At 39.8% G+C, this 21,702-nt stretch overlaps 2 protein-coding genes across 13 annotated transcripts in view; one reads left to right on the top strand and one right to left on the bottom strand.

The window, feature by feature from the left end:
* si:dkey-178k16.1 (band 4.1-like protein 1) overlaps nt 1-4,987 on the top strand; it is a 42,713-nt gene extending 37,726 nt beyond the window's left edge. For all 9 annotated transcript variants that reach the window (XM_044210780.1, XM_044210784.1, XM_044210782.1 and 6 more), the window contains 2 exons: nt 1,770-1,886; nt 2,001-4,987. In XM_044210780.1, the coding sequence (XP_044066715.1) occupies nt 1,770-1,886; nt 2,001-2,006 (123 nt within the window). In that variant the 3' untranslated portion in view covers nt 2,007-4,987. The remainder of the gene's footprint in view (nt 1-1,769; nt 1,887-2,000) is intronic.
* A 1,501-nt stretch (nt 4,988-6,488) lies between these two features.
* The window catches only part of cntn3a.1 (contactin 3a, tandem duplicate 1), an 87,578-nt gene continuing 72,364 nt past the window's right edge, over nt 6,489-21,702 (bottom strand). For 3 of the 4 annotated variants that reach the window (XM_044210790.1, XM_044210789.1, XM_044210791.1), the window contains 11 exons: nt 20,150-20,325; nt 16,640-16,757; nt 15,524-15,682; nt 15,161-15,310; nt 13,760-13,830; nt 13,290-13,524; nt 11,747-11,862; nt 11,280-11,466; nt 9,940-10,052; nt 8,830-8,998; nt 6,489-7,954 (listed from right to left, as the gene is read on the bottom strand). In XM_044210790.1, coding sequence (XP_044066725.1) covers nt 7,863-7,954; nt 8,830-8,998; nt 9,940-10,052; nt 11,280-11,466; nt 11,747-11,862; nt 13,290-13,524; nt 13,760-13,830; nt 15,161-15,310; nt 15,524-15,682; nt 16,640-16,757; nt 20,150-20,325 — 1,586 coding nt within the window. In that variant the 3' untranslated portion in view covers nt 6,489-7,862. Of the gene's footprint in view, nt 7,955-8,829; nt 8,999-9,939; nt 10,053-11,279; nt 11,467-11,746; nt 11,863-13,289; nt 13,525-13,759; nt 13,831-15,160; nt 15,311-15,523; nt 15,683-16,639; nt 16,758-20,149; nt 20,326-21,702 lie in introns of those variants that run through there. The other variant, XR_006379481.1, reaches the window with a different exon arrangement.

The raw sequence follows: 21,702 nt of genomic DNA on the forward strand, positions 1-21,702 counted from the left end.
ACAGACTCAGAAAACACCCTCAGCATTGTCCGGCAGATGTTGAAGGACCTCAGCCTCCTGAGGAAATAGAGGCGGCTCTGGCCCTTCCTGTAAAGAGCTTGAATGTTCTTAGCCCAGTCCAGTTTATTGTTCATGTGTACTTCCAGATACTTGTAGTCCTCTAAAATGTCTACACTGTCCCCCTGGATGGAAACCGGGGTCACTGGTGCCTTGGCCCTTTGTAGGTCTACAATCAGCTCCTTACACTTTGTCGCATTGAGCTGCAGATGGTTCTGCTCACACCATGAGACAAAGTTCCCCACCACAGCACTGTATGCAGTCTCATCACCACCGCTGATATATCCCACCACAGCAGAGTCATCAGAAAACTTCTGAAGGTGGCAGGACTCTGTGTGGCAGCTGAGGTCCGTGGTGTAGATGGTGAAGAGGAAGGGAGAGAGGACAGTCCCCTGAGGGGCCCCAGTGTTGCTGACCACGCTGCCTGACACACAGTGCTGCAGACGCACGTGCTGTGGTCTGCCAGTCAGGTAGTCCACAATCCAGGACACAAGGGGGGCATCCACCTGCATTGCTGCCAGCTTCTCACCCAGCAGGGCAGGCCGGATGGTGTTGAAAGCACTGCAGAAGTCAAAAAACATGATCCTCACCGTGCTTGCCGGCTTATCCAGGTGGGTGTGGATGCGGTTCAGCAGGAAGATGATGACATTCTCAACTCCCAGCCGGGGCTGGTAGGCGAACTGAAGGGGGTCCACCAGGAGGGGTCTGACCATGGGCCGCAGCTATTCCAGCACCAGTCTCTCCAGGGTCTTCATTATGCGGGAGGTCAGTGCCACCGGTCTGTAGTCCTTGGAGCCACTGGGACATGGCGTCTTCGGCACAGGAACAAGGCAAAATGTCTTCCACAGAACAGGGACCCTTTGAAGACTCAGGCTCAGGTTGAAGACATGTTGAAGGACTCCACATAGCTGGGGGGCACCTATTTATAAACACTTAATATCCTTTGAATTTAATCATTGTCATGCCAAAAAGCCATGGATTAAGCCTTGGATTCTTGCATACAGTATGTCATGCTTATATATTTGCAAACATTAGCCTACCTCGGATCAGCTCAACATCAGCCTACTTTAGTAACTTCAGACATTAAATGAATACAGTAAATGAATAAATGAAATATGCAAAGAAAATCAACTGTTCTTTTCACGTAGGGCTGCAACTAATGATTATTTTCATTATTGCTTAATCTGGTGATGATTTTTTTGATTAATTGTTATTGATTGACTGTAAAATGTCAAAAAATAGTGACAAAAAGGACCATTGCGAGGTGACATCTTAAAATGTCTTGTTTGTCAACCTATTCAACCCAAAGATATCCAGTTTACAATATATGAAAAAGAAAAGCAGCAGATCCTCACATCTGAGAAGCTGTAACAAGACAATGTTGGGCATTTTTTCATTATTTTAAAATCAAAATGATTTTATTCACAGAATAGTTGCCATTTATTTGTCTATCGATCAACTAATCAAAAAGTGGACTAATCGTTTTAGCTCTATTTGCAAGTGTCAAGAAATATCTCAAATTGAATTTCCTAGTCTCGAACTGAAACTATGTTGAACTTCAGTTCTATTATATTGTTGAATAGGAATTTTAACTGGAGTCCAGTCTTGAGCCATAAAACAGAAATCAACAAAAATCTTTAGAAAAGTTACACATTTACGTGTAACCCATGATTCCTTTTGTACAATAACCACAGTTCACTCTTTACTTGCAGGCTCTGGCTATTGCAATACAGGAAGCTAAGCAGCAGCATCCAGATATGCAGGTGACCAAGGCAGTTGTTGTCAGGGAAACAGAATCGTCCACTGAGGATCGACATGGTGCATCAGAGGTACAGGTGCCATCTCGACTCCAAACGATAATATCCGGCCAAGATTTAGCCTCTCAACCCTCCTTTTGAGATTGAGGGATTTAAGGTTGACTTTCTCCTCTTTCTTACCCACAGTCCTGATTTCCTGAGACGAGAGTGCCCCCCTTTGGACCAGAAGTGTCAGTACCCAACCTGAACTTGCCACCCACCATCCCTACTGATAGACTACTGCCAGTGGCGCTCAAAAGCGAGCCTCTTGTACACATTCACACGCACACAAAGCTGAAACAAAACTCCTTTTAAATTCCTATGTTTTATTTTTGTTGTATGTTTTATTCAAACATTTCACTATTTAAACCATTCATGTTCAGCAAGTGGTTTGGCGGGTCATGCAAAAAAAAAAAAAAAAAAAGTATTATTCAGTATCACTCATGGTCCTTGATTGGTGGACAATATGCCACCAGAATCTCAAACATCTGGAACAATTAAAGAGATAATCCAACTAAATCCCCTGCCTCTCAGGGCCTCTATATTCAAACCACTTGCTTAAGTATTCCTCAAAGGTCAAAGGGAGTTAGTGCAGAAGGGGTTTGTTTAGATAATCTGTGCACTCATTCACACTGTGGAATAATCCAAGGTCTCGCGCCATGTTGGTACCCATCCCGTGCAGATAGTATCAATTGGTACAAAATAAGAATATGAGTTAAAAAAATAAATGGTCATGCACATACAGTAGTCTTCTACATGTCTGTCCTGCTGTACTGAATAACAAGAAATCATCAAATTCCTGCTGTGTGTGCTGAAAAATAACCCCCACTACTGTGTGTGCTTACACTTTGTTAATAAGTAAAATAATCCATTTCATGTAGCAGCAATACTGTTACAGCATCCAGTGAAGAAGGGTTTATGAGAGCAGAGAAAACCCTACTTTTAGTTTTTCACTCATACATAGCCAGTCAAATGAACAAATGAGCTTGGTCCCACCCCCCATCACACTGACTGATGAGGATACACTGAGGAGAAAGGATCATATAGAGCCCCACAAGGTCCTCTGGTGGTGTTTATTCAAGTGTTTGTGCAGGACCAAAGTCTGAGCTAGTCCGATCACTATATTTACCTCTATCTGTCTCACCTGAAAGATTTTAACTTCTGTGAAATGTATTTTACCATGTGTGAGTGGCATGTATGCAAGGATATGATTCAAGTTGCTGCATCATGATGGACTTTGATTGGACATTTTGATAATGTCTATGTATGTGTCTGGACATTAGGAGCTCTTAATACACACAGTGTACCTGTTGTATTTATTCAAATGGTGGCGATGTAGTTTCTGAGCATGCTGATGTTCCAGAATGAGCCCAGTTTCTCTCCTTTCCCAGCCTTTACATATGCTTTCAGAATATAGCTGGATATCATACCACTTTGCATAGTAAGTACATAGAGTAGGCTAACAGAACGGGCTGCTGCATCAGTAAAACTAGTATTTGAGATAATGTTTGCATGATCATTTCTTGCATTTTTCGATCGTAGTTGAGTAATATGGATATTAATTCATACAAAGGATGGATCATGATATCCAGGATCATGTGAAAATCACTGTACAAAAATCACAAAGATGTAAAGGCCGAATTGTTCACAATTGGAAGTCAACTCTGAGCTCTGACGTGTAAAAAAAGGAAATTAAGCTTCCTGACAGTAAATAAAGAGTATTCATTAGAAAAAGTGGGAAATATCAAGAACACAATGCATTCAGTTTTGTCAATGCTAAGCGCCAATAATGGCACAGTGGCTACAGTTTCTTACTTCAGTTACAACCCTTTAACAGTTCCATTTCTCATTTCAAGCCAATTTAACATATCAGTTTGTTTTTAATTTAATTGCCCTGTAGAGAAACATGAAGTAGGCCTGTCATGCCTACATTCAGTTGTGGTGACTGATATTTTTTCACCGCCACTGTTCATTGTACAACTAATTTTCTTCATCTTTCAACATAGCCTGCGGAAATGGTATTATGCATCAGAACCCTTCCAATACTCTTTCAAGCAAAGTATAGTGTTATAAATAAAATATACAGTAGGAGCAGCATCTCTGAACTTGTAGTTTTGTGTGATTTGGTACATGAATGTTAGAGGGATGTCATAGACATGTAGTGTGCCAATTAAGGTAGCGGTCAAATTGTACAAACTCTGATTTTGTATGAAATAACTTTATAAGATCAAGCTACTTTTAATTACAGAAGTGCCAGAAAGTCAAATGCATAAACTTGACACGACAAGGTTTTCCCTTTAATTATGGTGTCTGTAACATTACCTACAAAATTTGTCTCCTTGCAAAAGTCATATTTTATATATAAATGCAGCAGCAAATTCATTCAGATGAAAAAAAAACTATATTAAAACTGTCATGTCAGGTTTATGAGGGTATTACTGAGGTTTAACTTTGGCTTTCAGACACTAAACTTTACTGTCAACGTTCACATGTGTAGTGTAATTCCCGTTGTGTTTCTTATTTTGGTTCAAAAATCCTTTAAAGTGATGGTTAATCATGGATGTGGGTGTCAAACTGGAAGGTGGGGAAAAAAATAATAATGCAGCCATGCATACCTTGTACTGTATATTTGGTGCCGTTTGGTGGATTGTGAAGCTGTAAAGTAGTTAAAGGCCATGGGCTTGATGTACTCTAGGGGGCACCAGTTACCTGAAAGATGAGAGCTTTGCAACAACATCAAGCATACCCAGCTGAAATCCTTCTCACCATTCTTCACTAAGGGGCAAAATTATCCTTGGATCAAGCTGTAAGGTCAAACTTCCCTCCCTCTGCCCGAAAAGACATGCTCTTGGAAGTCTGACAAGTAATAACCAGACTGTGATTAGTCACAGACATTTGGCTGTGGTTGAGACACCTGGTGCTGAAGTCTGATTGAATGACCTCGGGCTGACCCTTAAACCTAGCCCTCTCCTCTCTGTACAGAGCCTTCCTCCTCCTCCTCCTCCTCCCCCTCCTCCACAGCAGCTTCTTCTGCTCTGCTGCTCTCCATTGCTTGGTGCTGTGTCTTTGCTGTACAATGTACTTGCATTCCTTCGAAATGAATAAAGAAGAGAGAGAAAAAAAGAACAAGATGAGACGGGAATCCCTCTGTTTGATCTCTTCCACATATCTGTGTTTGTCTTATTACAGCTGGTATGTGCGTGTATATTTGTCCTCTAGGCCCAATAATGAAGTGCAGCTACTGTATTTTTCAATCATGAAAGAAAGATGCAGCATACATTGGTGCCAACTGCATCTGGTTTTAGGGTTTGTTAAGGAAAGTGAATTTATTAATACACCTAAGATGACTGTAAAAAAAAATGGTTTTCTTGCAATTATTGCTCACTATTGCTGAATTTAAGTTTTTTGTCAGCAATAGTTAAATGCTGCAAATGCATCTCACAGCTAAGAGAAAACGTTTGAATCATACTTACATGCTTACACAATCTGTACATTAGTATTTGAACCTCTATGAAAATGATGAAAGGGAAGTTATATAATAGTTAGTGAGTGGATACTCAGATGTGGGTCACTGATGTCCTGCCCTATCAAGTATCTGCTCTCCACAACAGATATGTTTGAAGTTTAAAACAACCCAGTCTTTTCAGAGGCATGATTGCTAAGTGTTATAGCTCACACTCACGCAGATACAGCTTATAAAATGGAACAAATTGAAGAAACTTTGGTGCTCTCTTCCCTATGAGGGCAGTGGGTGTCAAGATCACTGCAAGAGTGCCAAACAAATCTCAAGGAGGCAACAAATTCACAGTTTACAGGTTTTGATAGATCTGCAGATACTGATTGCACTCGAGCATCTGTTTTCAAATTACTGACCAGGAGCATTCATGGAAGGGGGAACAGAGGAAAAATGCTGCTCTCTCTTGCTCTCTCGTGTGATCTGAAAGGGGCTGGAACACACAGTGTGACAATGACCCCAAACACAGAAATACATTTACAACAAAAAGGCTTAAAGAGATTAAAATTTACAATCTGAAATTGTCAAGTCCTGATCTTTAATTGAATGGAATACTGCAGCATGAGCGCTTCATGCAAGAAACCCCAAACTCAAAGGCCTTTGCAGGTCTGAAACACAGCTGCAGGATAGGTTTGGTTTAACTCAGTGTTGCAGTTTCTACTTGTTAACATACTTTTTCCACCACAAACTGTGAATGCTTTGATAATACCTTCCACAAAGGCATGTAAAAATATTATTTGCTTGTTGAGACTTTGTAGATCTCTTATCACAGTCAATTAAATAAAATCAGACCATGGAATTTAAAGTTATTCCAAACTTTGTCTTACGACATTGAGTCTGATTAGTAGAAGCAGGGGTTCAGGTTTATGTATAGTAATACAAACTGAAAGTTATTACACTTTATGTGAGCATCAACTCTAGTCACTTTTTAAAGTGTGACCTTTATGTCAAATTAATGAAACCGTAAAAGTTTATTCTTGCAAAAAATCTTACCTCAAGGTCCACTTGCTAGCTTTTTCCGGAGCAAACTCCATCTGCTAAGAAAGACCACAAGAGCTTTACTTCAAATAGCACGGCCTGATGATGCACGACCTTCTGGCCTCATCAAAGAAAGAAATGAGGAAAATGGCATTATGTTTATTAAAAGCAGGTTGATCCATTCAGACATCCTAAGCGACGTAGGTACGTACACTGACCAATCTCATGCCAAACAGCAGCTGACAGTAAAATGCCATCCCTACTTTGTAATAAGCTGTTAGAAAATTCAGATATCACTGCCACTTGTACTGTATTACAATGCTCATCATGAAAGACATAGGAGAAAGGCATGTTGTTTCTGAGCCCAAAACGCCCCAAAATATGATCTAAAAAGTAACAAAAGTGAAGAATCTCAGCATAGCGTACAGTAAAGTCAGTTATTCATAAATTATAGCATGAGTGAGCCAAAATACAATGCGCATAAACAGAGGAGGAAAATAAATAAAACGTCTCTTGAATAATAACAACATGGATAATAATCATAAGACTTAAGGCTCATTTGGGACCTGAGGATTTCATACATACAGTGTACAACAATGCGGCTCACACTGCTCAGTGTGCCTTTGTTACGCATTTATCATGGATGAGCGAGGAAGGTAAGACATCAATTGATCAACACAAGTCTACTGTTTACAATGGAAGCCATATCAGGGGTGTACACGCTGCATTTTCTCACAATGACACAACAGGTGGAACTGAACCTTGTTGGCTCAATACCTTTGGTTACAGTCAGTTTCATGGCAATTCTGAGGTTTCAATGTAATGTGGTGTAACGTAAAAGCATGAATAAAATCCAGGCAAAGTTACAAAGGTCCCAAATTCTGGTCAGCAATGAGGCTTAGCTCCCTGTTTTTTGGCAGGGATTAGTAACAGTTGGTTTTCCTTCTTCGACAGTCCAAAGAGACGAGGGAAATGACTTCACCCATATCTTGTCTTAAACCGAGCTTAAATATAACTTCACTCACATAAATATGAGCTATGTAAGAGCTTTAGGTCTCCTTCATCCCCATTTAAGATGAAATCCCATCATCCACGAAAAGTCCAGAGTTACACACCGTTTAACAGAACCTGCACAGTCCCACAGAGAAAACATATACACATCCTATTGGGCATCACACACCACTGTGCCTCCAAGGTTAAAACCATATAAGAATATCCACTGGTTAGAAGGGAGCAAAGAAAGAAACATCTTCAAAGAGACTGCAGTCGAGTCACGGTGTCCTTTCAGTTCCATAAAAGCAACTTCTGAAGGAGCCAGTTCCTTTCAGTAACTCCTTTAGGAAGGTGGAGGAAAATAATCTTCCTCACAAAGAGATCTTTGTAGAAAGAAGAGGAAAGACACAGGAGGGTAGGGAAGTGAGCAGGTGGAAATGTGGCTGTCAGCCTCTTGTAGTCTTTGACCTGCTGTTTCTCCTCTTAATAAGCAGCTGTAGTGCCTGCGTTCCTGCAGATGTTTGTCATAGTACAGTCCTGGCTGTGAGGATTAGCGCTGCGAGGTTGACCAAGGGAAATGCAGAGGACTCTGGGGCTGCTCCAATGGGTATGGAGTCTGAAATACACAAACAAATCAAAATCCAGCAGGTCTTTGGTCTGGTGTGGTTGAGAAATGTATGAAAACATTCATGTAAAGCTTTTCTGTAAACATGGCTTGAGTATGGACTGACATGAAGGTATCCCATGAATTATCATAGTCAAAAAAATACAGTAAGCCAACTATAAAATGCATTTAGTAGAAAGAACAGTGTGGTGTGAGTACACAACTATATCTATAGATGGCACTGGTGTGCTACGATCAATTATGGGGCAACCTGACTTTCAAAGAGCTAGACTGTAAACATGTGGGGTAGGCACAGCAACAGACAGACAAGTTTGATAAAAAGGAAAAATCCACTCTTAAACAGCCAGCTACTGGCAATATTCTTTGCATGTCTGAGCCAGTTTTGTGGTTTGATGATATATATTTCTCAGTCTGTGGATAAGAGACTGTATTTTGCAGCTAAGACAACTGTAAACACAACGTTCATACTTAGCTTCAAAGAGAAAAGGCTTATTTGAAGACTCACCATTTTGCACCAACATTTAATGGGAACAAAATACATCATAGAAAAGTCAGAGATACTACTTTATCTACAAGCAGCAGCTTCAAAAGACCATAATGCAATGCAGCTACAGAACATGTTGTGTTTACAGTACTAGAGTATATTATAAAGAGTATGTACACATTTGTCTTTGATTAATAGCAACAATGTCACAGTCTTTCTGTGGGAGTTTTGGATAGAAGCAATCAAATTAGGGAGAAGTAGACAAGAGATGTTGAGGAGTGGACTTAAAACTAGCTCAATTGAATTAATATGTTTTTGCAGTGATGCCTCACAAACAGAGACACACATCATTTTCACGTTTCATGTCTCAGCACTGTCCTACCTGCTATCTTGGGGATGGTGATCTGGCGGCTGCTGCTGCCTTCCCCTCCCTCGCTGAAGGGTTTAATTTGGATGACGTAGTCTTGATTGACTGGCAGCGACAACTCCAAGGAGGTGGTGTTGGTCTCCACCACACTGGGACGGCTGTGTTTGTCCTGGCTGTACATCACCTGCAGGAAGCAGAGAGGAAAAGATGATAACAATGTGAGGTATGGCATGAAGTCGCTCCAAATACAGTGCATCATACTGAGTGTTGCTGATGTGTTGACAAGAAGAATCAAACAAAAGAGTTTTTGCTCGTGTATCTTTCAGACAGCTCCGTGAGATTTAGTGTGCTGCCTCTGAAACTAACAAGGATGAATCTTTCTGTAGATATCTGCACATGACTGTGTTGGACCACCAGAGTAGAGGGTGCAGCAGAGACAAGGGCAATGTAGAGATGCATCAATCCTGATGTTTCAGCTGCAGCTTGACTCTGGACTGTGGATGTCCATTTTACTATACAGTAGTAAGTATACCCCACTTCCAGGAGACCCGTTTAATGTAGTGGGAGTAATGACTGCAGGTGACTAAGACCAAGATTTCACAGTTTCATATTCTAAAAGTAGGTACATGCAAAATACTATTGTAACAATTTCCTTTAGATTGATAAGCCAAATGGCACTTCAGAAGGATTCATAACAACCTGAAATGCAATCTCTGAAGCAATCATTAAAATATGTATTATGCATATGATGCTGCTATGATAAGTCAAATGTCACAATCTGGGAAGATAAAAATCAATCATCTGGTAAAATGTATAAGTTTTCTACAATTGCTCCCCCTTGATCAACAATCAGAAACATTGTAGATTTTTGTGTGTGGCTAAAACTATGTGGCAAAAAATAATGGGATGTGGGCGTTAGGGTTATGATGGGACTGTTTTTATATTTTAAGAAAAATAGGCAACCCCTCCACTGCCCCAAAAGAAAACAGTGTACTCATGTGGAGTAAATGGACCAAAAGACAGTCTGTCTCTGTTATGTTACAATCTATAAAACCATTCACTCGTCAGAGCTGCAGCCAAACCAGTTTAAGCACTCTGTGTAGTGTAAAACTCTCCACTTTTTACCTTATATCCTGTGACTTCTGACTCATTCTCCAGAGCATGTACTTGGTCCCACCTCAGGATGACCTTGGAGTTGGAAGTGTTCCACATGATTTTGTCCGGGGCTTGACTGGGCGCTGGAGGAGGAGGTCGAGGGGAGTAGGAGATGGAGAGGAAGAGGAGGGAGAAAAACAACAAGCGACCCCATCAGTAAACAGTAAAGTCCAGAACCAACTTAGCATGAAGGAGATTTCTTATTATCAGTTCATCATCCCACCGCTGGGAGTGAGCAGTGACTCGAGGAATGCATATGTGGGAGTGAGAACAGTCTTATGTTTGGCTGTTTATAGGGGGGAAGGTTGGGGAGAGAGTGACATGTGAGTGTGTAAGAGATGTGTTATAACTGTGAAATTAATTTATAGCCTATATGAACATAAGATGCTATACATCTGTCACAGGTACTCTGCGAAGTTTTTAAACACTAGTGGCTCCACAGTGCACCTTTTTGTGTGGGCCCTTGTTTTGTTTGAATCTCGTGCTCTGCAAGCATGCGCACAAGGACGCGCATGTATACGCTCATTGGCACGCAGGTGACATAGAAGAAGAAACAAGGTGAAACAATATAAAGAGGAGTTGACTAATAGTTATAGGAAATCTCAGCAGGGAACATCTCATCATTTTCCAGCCAAAACTTGCAAAGGAGGGCTATATGATGTCCCTTAGTTTAACACTATTCACATTGGTAAGACGCCAAGAAAGAAAGCAGTGTGCCCACAAAAAGGTGAGAAGAAGATTTCAAGCCGAAGTAAACATGGATGTAATCAATGCAGATTTCAAAATACGTTTAAAAATGGCTTTGAAAATGACTGAGAAAATGCCTTTAATACATGTTTAGGCCTCAACTTTACACTGTGCATTTTGGTGAGAAACACTGAATGTAAAAATAACATTTTTATTTGTTTTGTTTTTTTAAAGATTCTTGCCTTTATTTGGACAGTCTGAGCAGAGAGCAACAAGAAATGTGAGAAGAGAGAGAGAGGGGTATGACGCAACAAAGTCCACAGTTCAACTCCCGGGCCAGGACGTTGCAGTTACTGTATGTAGTATGCGCCTTAAGCATTCGGCCACCAGAGTGCCCCATAAATATTACAGTTGATAAACAAGAAACCTCCACATGGTATCTTTAAGGTGCCCTTGTGTAGTGAATATTCCCTACTTTCACTCTAATTGGTGAAACCTCATTGGTGAAATGAAATATATACTAAATGGACCATGCACCTTTAACCAGAGGGGGAAAACACAAAACAAAGGAAAACAATTCACAAAAAGACAGTCAGTCCCCACAATATGTTGAGAGTCCTTACGTGGTTTCTTGGTTGTGACATTGACTATGCTGCTCTGTGGACCCACTCCTGCGCTGTTATAGGCCCGTAGGGACATGTAATAAGTACTTCTGCCCTTCAGATCCCTGATGAGTACTGAAGTTTTATTCCCCACTGTCCTGATCACACTGGCTGTGTCCTGCTTTGCCCCCTCACCCCAGTACTGCAACTAAAACACACACAACAAATACACACGTTATACTTTATAAGCTTGCATCTGATTTGTTACTTACTTCCATCTGTAACTGTACACTTGTGGGCATGAATCCTAGAGGTTTTCATGATGCTCAACTTTAGTTTACTTCATGAATGAATATATATAGACACTAATACAAAAAGGTCATTGCATTGTTGTCCAATGGAAAAAGAAAAGATATAGTGCCACTAGCTGTTGGCACTGGCCGCTATATTTGTATAATTCCTATTGTGTGGGCATGTGTTGGTTTGACCTCATAGCCCAGGATGCGTCTGCGGTTGTTGCTCCAGGCCAGGGGCTTCCAGGTGACCTCTACCTCGGACGCTGATACACTCCTCGCCCTCAGCCTCCCTGGAGCTCTGCTGGGCTCTGAAAGGCACACGGGATAGTCAGGATAAGGAGGAAGACACAGATTCACAACACCCACATCTACAGTATGACTTATTGAATACACTGTAGCTCCATCCAATCCATCCATAACACTACTGTATGTGAGAAGGAGTGAGTGCTCCAACATAGTTCTGGGGAAAAAAAATGTTTTTCACTGGAATTTGTTTCACGCAAAAATGTGATATGATAACTTTACTTGGTTTTACATAGACCACAATCCCCAGCAGTGGTGTCTGTAGCCGGTTCAGCACAATTACATTTAACAAATGAGGACTGCATGTTTATTGTTAAAGAAACTGTCATAATAATGGAAAGGTACTCATCTAAACACAATTATCTTCTTTTTAAGTATCTTGTGAACATGTACATGTATCATACACAAAAAAATGTTGGTCTTGTTAAACATTGAGTTTTACACTGCCCAAAAGCTCCTTTAATTACTTAGCCAGAAACAAAAGATTTTCCTGTACATGTACATGTTTACAAGACACTAAAGAATAACATGAGGGTATATGGAGAATAACCTTTCAGTTATTTAAAAGTTTTTTACAATAAACAAACGTTGGACATAAAAAAAGTAATTACCTTTCAGTTTTTGTGGCTGGCTTTTCCTGATAAACAGATGTTATTCTGTTACTTGTGTAAGCCCCAAACCAAAACCTACTAAAGCCACGACTGCCTGCATGCATTAGTCTATCCACTAAACACAATGTTACAGCCCCTGAAAACTTGTGTCCATATCTTAAGTATTTCTCTGTATCATTAAATATTCATGACTAAATGTGCAACAATTCAAGTTAAAGTTAATTTATTAAGAGTTTACCAGTCATAAAGTCATGTGATCTACTTCATCAGACTGTGTGGGTGTGCAGATTGATCAGATTAGATTGACAGTGCTGTCTCAACAGCAGCATATATTGCTGAATCCCAACTGGTGCGTGAAAATATGTGACATCACCTTTTTCCATCTGTGCCCTGCCCACTTGAAATCAGTGAGAAGATCTCAAGACAAAAACACAATGTGAAATACCTAAGATTGTTTTAACTCTGGCAGAACATTTTCATGTTCATGTAGGACCATGTAAGATCAGTAAGAAACTGTTTCGAGGCGTTTGGTAACAGGATTTTAGACTCAATCCATGCTACACAGAACATTTTCCAGTGTTCACTTTTAGTGACAGTTATTTGAAAAGTGTTAACTAGACAGTTGTTGATTCACTTGTTGTTCATGCATGGCTTTGTGTTTGAAATGACAATTACTAAAACTGGAATAAAAATAAAGCTGATAAAAATAAGACTAAAACTAATCTGATCTCTTGTTGCAGTGTGTAATCACTGGCACAGTGTTAGTGTTGTACATTCCAGAGTTAACACATGCTTTGCTGTATAGTTGTAATAGTACACACCTTCCTCCGCTGAGTAGATGGTGGTCACTGGACTAAAAGGGCCTTCTCCCTTGTTGTTGTAAACCCCGACTTTGACTTGGTAAGGGGAGAAGGGAGGGATGCTCTCATTCTTGAAGACGTATCTAGAGGCATCCGGGGATGTGACAGCAGCCTGCATCCAGCCCTGTGCCCCGAGTGGGCGGAAAGCCACCACGTAGCCAAAGCCCGGACCGCTTTGCAGCTCCTCTGGAACAGGCTAAGGAGGTATGAGATGACTCAGAGGGATGATTCATGATGAATGATCTTAAAGATATTAATACCTAAAAGACATGCAGCTATGCACAGATAAGGGTGGTACTGTACTGTCCTTGTAGATATATATGTATCAAAATTGTGTTGTTTTTTTTTAATGTAGCACATGAATAAAAATACATTCACGTCTACTCCATAAAACACAAACAAAACTGCAATGTATGTAAATACAAGTTTACCTCCCAAGTGATGACCAGCTCTGAACGTCCTCCACCACCACCGTTCACTCTGGCCGGAGTCACCCTGGGAACTAACAGATCAACCACAGTGTTAGAAGTACCAGTTTGTATATTCAAGTATCTGCAATTGGAAATGAAAATTTGGAGTATTATGTTGCTCACCGTTACATGGAAAGAGTTGGTACTGAACATGTCCAACATGTTCAAGAGTTAGACCTTTCTTAAATTCATACTTTGAAGAGTACTCCATCGATTTAGTATTGCATTCCTATAACACTGCAGGACTCACAATAGACAGTTTTTTTTTTAAAAAAAGGATCAAAATCGATGCAGTAGAACCAGAGAATTCGTCTTTTTTATTCTATGCATTCTTCTTCCTTGTACCTTCCTACCTGGTACCTACCTTACCCACAATGCAACTAAACCGCAGACAGTTCAGTCAGAGATTCAGGTGTTTTATGCTAGTAGCAGCCAACATGGCTTCGAGCCTCTAGCCTCAAGAAGAGATGAGGAGCGGGTTAAAGAGGTCTGGTAAACGCACTTCTTTCTAACTTCACACCTCCAGATTTTTTTCCTTTTCAAACTTGTAGTCTTCAGCCCCAGCTGACACTGACTCAAGTGACATCACCTGAGGCAATTTATCAGATTTCGCACAGCTGGAACCACAATAGGCCTTCAACAACTTTTTTCACATATGCAGTAGTACTCCACCAGACCTGTAAACAGACTTTGTGTAAAATCGGTGGTTTCAGTGTGTAGCATAGTGGATACAATGACTTCAATCCAAACACCTATGAAGCCATAAAGTACTGCCCTGCACTCAGTTAGAGGGTCTTTTTATGGGTTATATTTCTTTATGTTTTCATGTTTATGCATATAAAGGTTTGTGTGTATATGTGCGTGTGTATCTATGCATATGTATACGTAGGTGCATATACCTGCATGTATGTGTAGTTATGTATAAAAACTTAATATGCATAGCTACTCATTTACTACTACTCATTTTTGGGATGGGTGATTTATTTGTAAAATTTAAATGTCTTTTTAATTCACACCTTTAGCTAGATTTGATGCATGATGGTTCTGAACCAAACGTACTTTATCTATTATATGTATTTTCTATGCACTGCCCTAAAGGGGACTTATTTTTCCTCTCCCCACACACAGGTGAAACTGTCTGACTGAAGCTTCCAGGCATCAATGTATTTGTTGTGAATTTAGTTCATTCATGTGTTGTGTGCTCTGAGGAAGCAGAGAATTCTCTGAAATATACCGGTACAATAAAGTTCTTTGAAAGGATGTAATTTCCATCCTGAAGTAGGGCCTCTTTACATATGATGTGCATGATTTGCAAACAATTTGTGTCACTTTTGGCAGCAGAGGAAACGTAAGGATACATACGCATGTCTTTGTTGCGGGCCTTTTTAGAGGGTTTGCTGGGTTCTCCTGTTCCTATGCTGTTGGTTGCCAGGACTCTGAACTCATACTCCACCCAGGGACTCAAGTCAATGACAGTGGCTGACAGCTGCTTCCCCTCGAGCAGCTCAGGAACTAAGAGACATCACAGAAATAACCTTTCATCAAAGCCCTGCAAGATCTGCCACTGAAAGTTAGCCAAGCTGGTGATGTGTTATTTATTTATTGTCATTTCATGTGTGGTGTTTGAAAAGGATACCAGTCACGCCCCCTCACTCCTTTTTACTTACTCAATAAACTTCATATTCACACAACCTACACACAGACTGTGTGATGAAACCAGCCTACCGGTGGTAACGGCTTGCCACCCGAGAGAGAAGGGCGTTCTGGCCTGGATGGTGTAGCTGAGGATGGGGCTGTGGTTGTCCACCCCAGGTCCCCAGGACAGAGAGGCAGTGGTCTCTGTCATTTCAGTCACCTGACAGTCCACAGGGGGGTCTGGGGGACCTGGAAGGATAATTAGTCACAGTTCACTCACACAGGATGATATATACTGTAGAGATTAATGAAGACAAGAGACAGAAGAACAGAGATACAGAATGGGTGGTCCATGCTTAGAGCTGATGTGACAGACTGATTAGAAAGAGAGTAGTACAGCGACTGCAATGCTGAACTACAACCATTCCAAATGCAATGTTTGTTACATTGGTGGCAGAAAAGAACAAAAACATATAAAGGTGGAACAAAATTAGCAGATTTTGTATCATTCACATTTTGTGATTTTCTGAATTGCAGTTTATTGTACTATAAATAAGGACATAAAAAAAGATCATAACATGCCCTACAACAGTGGTTCCCAATGTGGGGGTCAAAGTAAATAAGAGCGGTCACATGAATATATATATATATATATATATATATATATATATATATATATATATATATATATATATATATATATATATATATATATATATATTATAGTACATGGATATGGCGTACATTATCAGGCCATATCGTGCTTTAATTATATACCCAACAGCAACTTTGTTCACATTCTTTCATTCAATTTGTGATATAGAGTGATGATGGGAAGGTTGTTTTGATATTGAATAGGAGACTATTGCCATGCGGTCAGCTATCGCAGTTGTGTTAACATTCTTTCATTCACTGGGAAAGAGAGTGACATTTGTGGCTAGTGAGGATTTGTAGCAGAAATGGCTTTGCTAAATATCTGTTACTACAAAAGATGAAAGATAACTGAGCCTTTCTCTGGTATCTCCATAGCTACTGTAGCCTTGATGTGTAGTTACATTTTTGTGTAGTTGCATGTCAGCTTCGGCGTAGCTACAGTGGCAATGTGTGTTCACGCCATCGCTTCGCCATAACCTCTTAACGCAGAATAACAAGTCTGATATTAAGTTTTGATTATTTTTTAACATGTGGTGTGAGGGACATCCTTACCTCTGACTACCACATCCGTGGCAATAGACACACTGTCCACCTTGGTCTGAACGGCACACGTATATTTCCCAGCATGCCTCAGTTGAATGTTCCGGATCATAATGTCACCAGCCGAGCGCTGTCAGTGCAGAAGTTAAGAGAAAAAAACACAAAAAAGTAAAGAAAAAAATGAAAAAAATTTTAAGTTGCAAAATAAACTAAAAGGACTGCAGAAACAAGTGCAATGTCACAGTGATTTCTTTTGGCATTCAGTCTATTACATTATGGAAGAGAAAGGTACAGCACAAGTCCAGGGACGCACCAAATGACTGACTGAAGGTTTTCATGATAATTTATAGGAAGGTTCTTTGTGCAGAATTAAAAAGCTTCTTTCAGACCTTTTATTCAGTCTGATTCCATTTACTCTACAGACAATCATTCAATGTCAAATGCATTATTAGCTTTGAACTTTAAAGTTAGAGCTAATGTTAAGTTTATGTCTTATCTATGAAAGTAAGGGACTGTGAAACAGGATGAGACTTGATTATTACTTTGATGTATAATCAGGGACATTTTATAGAGATAAAAATGTAGTTGCTGCAAGTCATTCACTCTTTGAAACTCCCTGCCATCATTAAAACAATATAACTGGGGATGGAATGGGTCACAGATCTCTCACTTTGGCAAATTTTATATACAGCAAGAAAAAAGAACCTCAAAGCTTGCTTATTAAATCAAGTGAGACTGTAAGAAGTCCTACAAAATACAGTAACCAAATGTTGTGTGGATTTTAGACATAGAATAAAAGGTAAATGCTTTATGTTAAGGCTGACTCGTCATGACTTATGGGGTGTTTGGTTACATGAAAAAACTGAGCAAAATATAAACTCCAATATCAGATAATTACAAAGATGTGCAGTAATATTCAGTTTTTTTATATTTTTCAACTCAATATTGAAAATGCTGATTGTGTTTCACTGGGATATGCCAATGCATCCTTCAATCAGCCTTTTCATCTCCCTTTTATCTTAAATCATAATTTTATCAATCACAACCCTTTAAGATGTTGTCTACAAACAGCTGCATAGTTACCTATCACTTCACTATTTGTATGATGTGTATCAATCTGGCTTCTGGACTAACCACAGCACTCAAACAGCTCTTATAAAAGTAGTCAATGAGCTAAAGATCAACAGTGCTCCAATAAACGTTTCCATCTTAGTATTACTAGACCTGACTGCAGCTTTTGACACTGTCGACCACTACATTCTACTGAATATACATTCAATAGAAAATTCAGTTGGCCTATCCGGCCATGTCATTAACTGGCTCTCTTCCTATCTAACAGGCAGAACATTCTCTGTGTCTCTTGACAACTTCAAAACTGGCAATTTTAACATTTGTTGTGGGGTGCCCCAAGGCTCAGTTCTAGGCCCATTACTGTTTAATCGCTATGTGCTGCCACTTAGCTCCATCATAGAGAAGCACAACGTATCTTACCATTCATATGCTGATGATGCAATTATATATTTCACTTTCACATGGTAACTTCAACCCCATAAATTACCTTGTCAACTGTATCAGTGACATTAGACACTGGATGACCAAAACCTTTCTACAGTTAAACAAAGACAAGACTGAGATCCGTGTGGTAGGCGCTAGTGGTCAGAGACCGGAGATCCACTCCAAACTGATCTCTCTGTTTCTGAAACCCAGTGAGCAGGTTAGAAATCTAGGTGTTATCTTGGATTCAGAGCTAAACTTCACAAGCCACATTACAAGTATAACTAGAACAGCATTTTACCACCTAAAAAATATTTCCAAAGTCAAATTCATCTTGTCTCAGTCAGATGTTGAAAAACTGGTTCATGTATTTATCTCCTCCAGGCTAGACTACTGTAATGCCCTTCTTGCTGCCCTTCTTGCTGGACTCCATATAAAGACTGTGAGATGGCTCCAGCTCATTCAAAATGCTGCAGCCAGAGTACTCACTGGAACAAGAAAAACTGAACATATTACTGTTAGATACTTATCACTGTTTACAAATCACTTAATGGTCTAGCTCCTAAATACATCTCTGATCTGCTCACTGCTTACAAACCCTCCATAAACCTCAGATCATCAGACACTGGTCTCCTACCTGTACCCATGATCAGTAGTAAATCTGGTGAAGGTGCATTCAGTTATTCTGGAACAAACTTCCTGATGATATAAGCTTGTTGCTTGATGTTTACTAAAGGTAATAATAATATAACAACCTTAAGGTATTACAACCAATACAATTTTTATGACTCACTCAATTACGTAAAATTCTCCAGTTTACTTTCTGTTGGATAAAGAAAGCATATTTCATCTCTATTAGTAACAGATCTTTGAACATTTAGAAAATATTACTGAGGGTGTAAAAATAATATATTTGGGGAGCAGTATTTGGATTTTACAGTAACTACATTGATGATGCCTACACCTTACGTATAAGCCAATGACTCACTGCTATTGTATGTTACAAGCTTCACTCTCCTTGAGTTCACAGCAAACTCTATCAATTAGTGAAAAGCATATCCCAGTCTGCTCCTAAAGGAAAAAAATCAGCAAATGTTGTTTTGCTCACGAAGTACTCTTTCCATATAGATCAGAAAAGTAAAACTAATGTGACCATCCACCATCAATAAGTCCATAGTTTTTCTACCACAACATGTCAGTGTGGGTTTGATGCAAAGGCATCAAATGTTTAAATTAACTGCTAGGCTACATACAATTATAAAGCTCTTGTTATCAATGATCATGCCGAATGCAAAAAACAACAAGAGATGATAAAGAAGCCACGACCTCATAATTGCCTTTCCTAATTAAAAGAGAAAAATATTTGGTGTTGGATGATCAAATGTAATGCATGGCTGAGCATTGCATAATGAATTTGTTGGTTGCTGCTTTTGTCAATGAAGGTGTTATTAACAAGCAGAACGGAACATAGAGCCCTTGATCAGTCAAAAAAAAATCTCAGCTGTATGATTCATCATGAACAAGCGTTCAATATTTTGCTCCTTATAAGATGAAGCTGAAATTAACCTGTAGAGAAATGAGACGTAAATGTGTTTATGATCATTTTAATGGAATTCAAATAGCTATTTTCCTTAACTATTCACATATGGCTTTGCTTTAAGCCTGTCTTCAGATGCTGGAAGGTTTTTTTAAGTGGTAAAGTCATAAGCACAGAGTTACTACGCTCACATGGAAACATGCAGATTGTCAAGAGGATACAGAATTACTTGTTTTTTATCTCAGTATATGTTACTTTGCCAACACAATAATCCAGTGCTTCAAATATATTCTGTAGTTCTGCCATAATGAAGAGTTCAAAGGTAATTTAAACAGCTCAACTCTGAAACTTGCATATGATTTCTGAAGTACACAGTTATGATTGTGAGCTGAAGGGGATGTTCATGTGCAACTTCTAGGCCGCAACATATCACATTTCCTTCATGTCTTACCCTGAAGACATAGAGGATTTTAAGAGATTATTGCACTCACCCCACCAACTTTTTCAAAATATGCCCAGTGGCTTCCAAAGTGGATGAGCTGCTCATTGAAGAACCAGGTGAACTTGAGGTCCAGCGTGGGGTCATGAGATACCTGGCAGGGCAGCACAATGCTCTCACCCACGGTTACGTCCAGATGACCGGCTGGACTGGTGATCACAGTTGGCTCTGTAAACAGGGAGCACCAAGTTAGAAAGGGGGGGTATGTTAACAGAGTGGCTTTCCTTTTTCAGAGTAGATATACCTTTTTCCACACTGTCCAGACTTTCTGCTGTATGTATAGTCATACGCTTCTTTCAGCAAGCTTGTTTTTATTTCTTTATGTACCTTGAACATTGAAAAATAATTGCAAAAACATGCCACACTCACAAATCATATCCTTTGTCAAATCCTGTCCCAGATGTTAACCAAACAAGATAAATTACTTTTGAGTCTGCCAGTGAGCTTATATTGCATCTCTTTCTTTGAGTTTCATAAATCAGAGTACTGTCTTATATATCACTGAACAATGACAGAGCGCAAGTAAAATAAACAAACAAAAGGAAAAACTCCACCATTACGGCAGGTCAGATCTGAGTCTATAATTTGCCTCTGTTTGTGCCGAGACAAAAAGCCATCCTATTTCATCCTCAGCGTGGTGCGCATCAACATAATCTTTGGTCCGTCTCGGCTGGGTGTCTCATTCAACAGCAGTGCGGTGCAGAGAATATAGCACAGGCTAAGAGGCCCATACACCAGTCCCTTGGAATTATGCATGCATGTCATAAGCATCTAATGGACAGGCAAGCCAATGCAGCATGTCAGTGGGAGTAAAGGTCTATATTCAGCTCTGTCAAAACAAGCCAGCTTGTTTATCTCGCACCCCCTAAGGAGAACCGACTGGTCATGGCAGTGCATTCCAGGTGAGTCTTTGGAAAGTTTGGCACCAGATGCAAAATGAGAGCGGTAAAACTTTCTGCTTCCGATTGCTAAGCTGTCATGCTCATTTCCTGTTATGACTGGAAGGAAAATCACAAATTGGCTCCCTCATTCCCTACAGTGCGCTCCGTGCATGGCAGTTCTCATTCTGTAAACCTATGGAATTACAGTATATTTCAAACAACCATAAAGAGCTGTTTTTAGTGTATAGTGTAGATATATGCTGGATTTTAATGTTTCCATTTTAAATAGCATAGGAATTGCTGGGATGTGTTGTTATGCCTGAATGTCCACATTCTGAGGAAATGAAACCTAAATAGTACGCCTGAGGCTCAGTTAAGTCAAAGTAACATGTCTGGGATGAAGTGGTTGTTGACATCAACCTCTGGTGGAATCTTAGGAATGATCTGCACCTGGGAAGGCCGGTGAAATGCAAATAACTGCAATGAACAAATGTAATAATTTGATTGATTAATCATTTACTTAGTCATTACAAAGCAAAGATGTCAAAACATTTAATGTTTCCTGTAATAGTAGTAGTACGTAATATTACTTTATGTTTATAAAACCTTATTCTGCAGTACTGTGCTTGTGCAGTTCCTTGACTTTGAACTTGAGCACAGTACT

The sequence above is a fragment of the Siniperca chuatsi genome, linkage group LG10, assembly GCF_020085105.1.
Source record: "Siniperca chuatsi isolate FFG_IHB_CAS linkage group LG10, ASM2008510v1, whole genome shotgun sequence".
NCBI lineage: Eukaryota > Metazoa > Chordata > Actinopteri > Centrarchiformes > Sinipercidae > Siniperca > Siniperca chuatsi.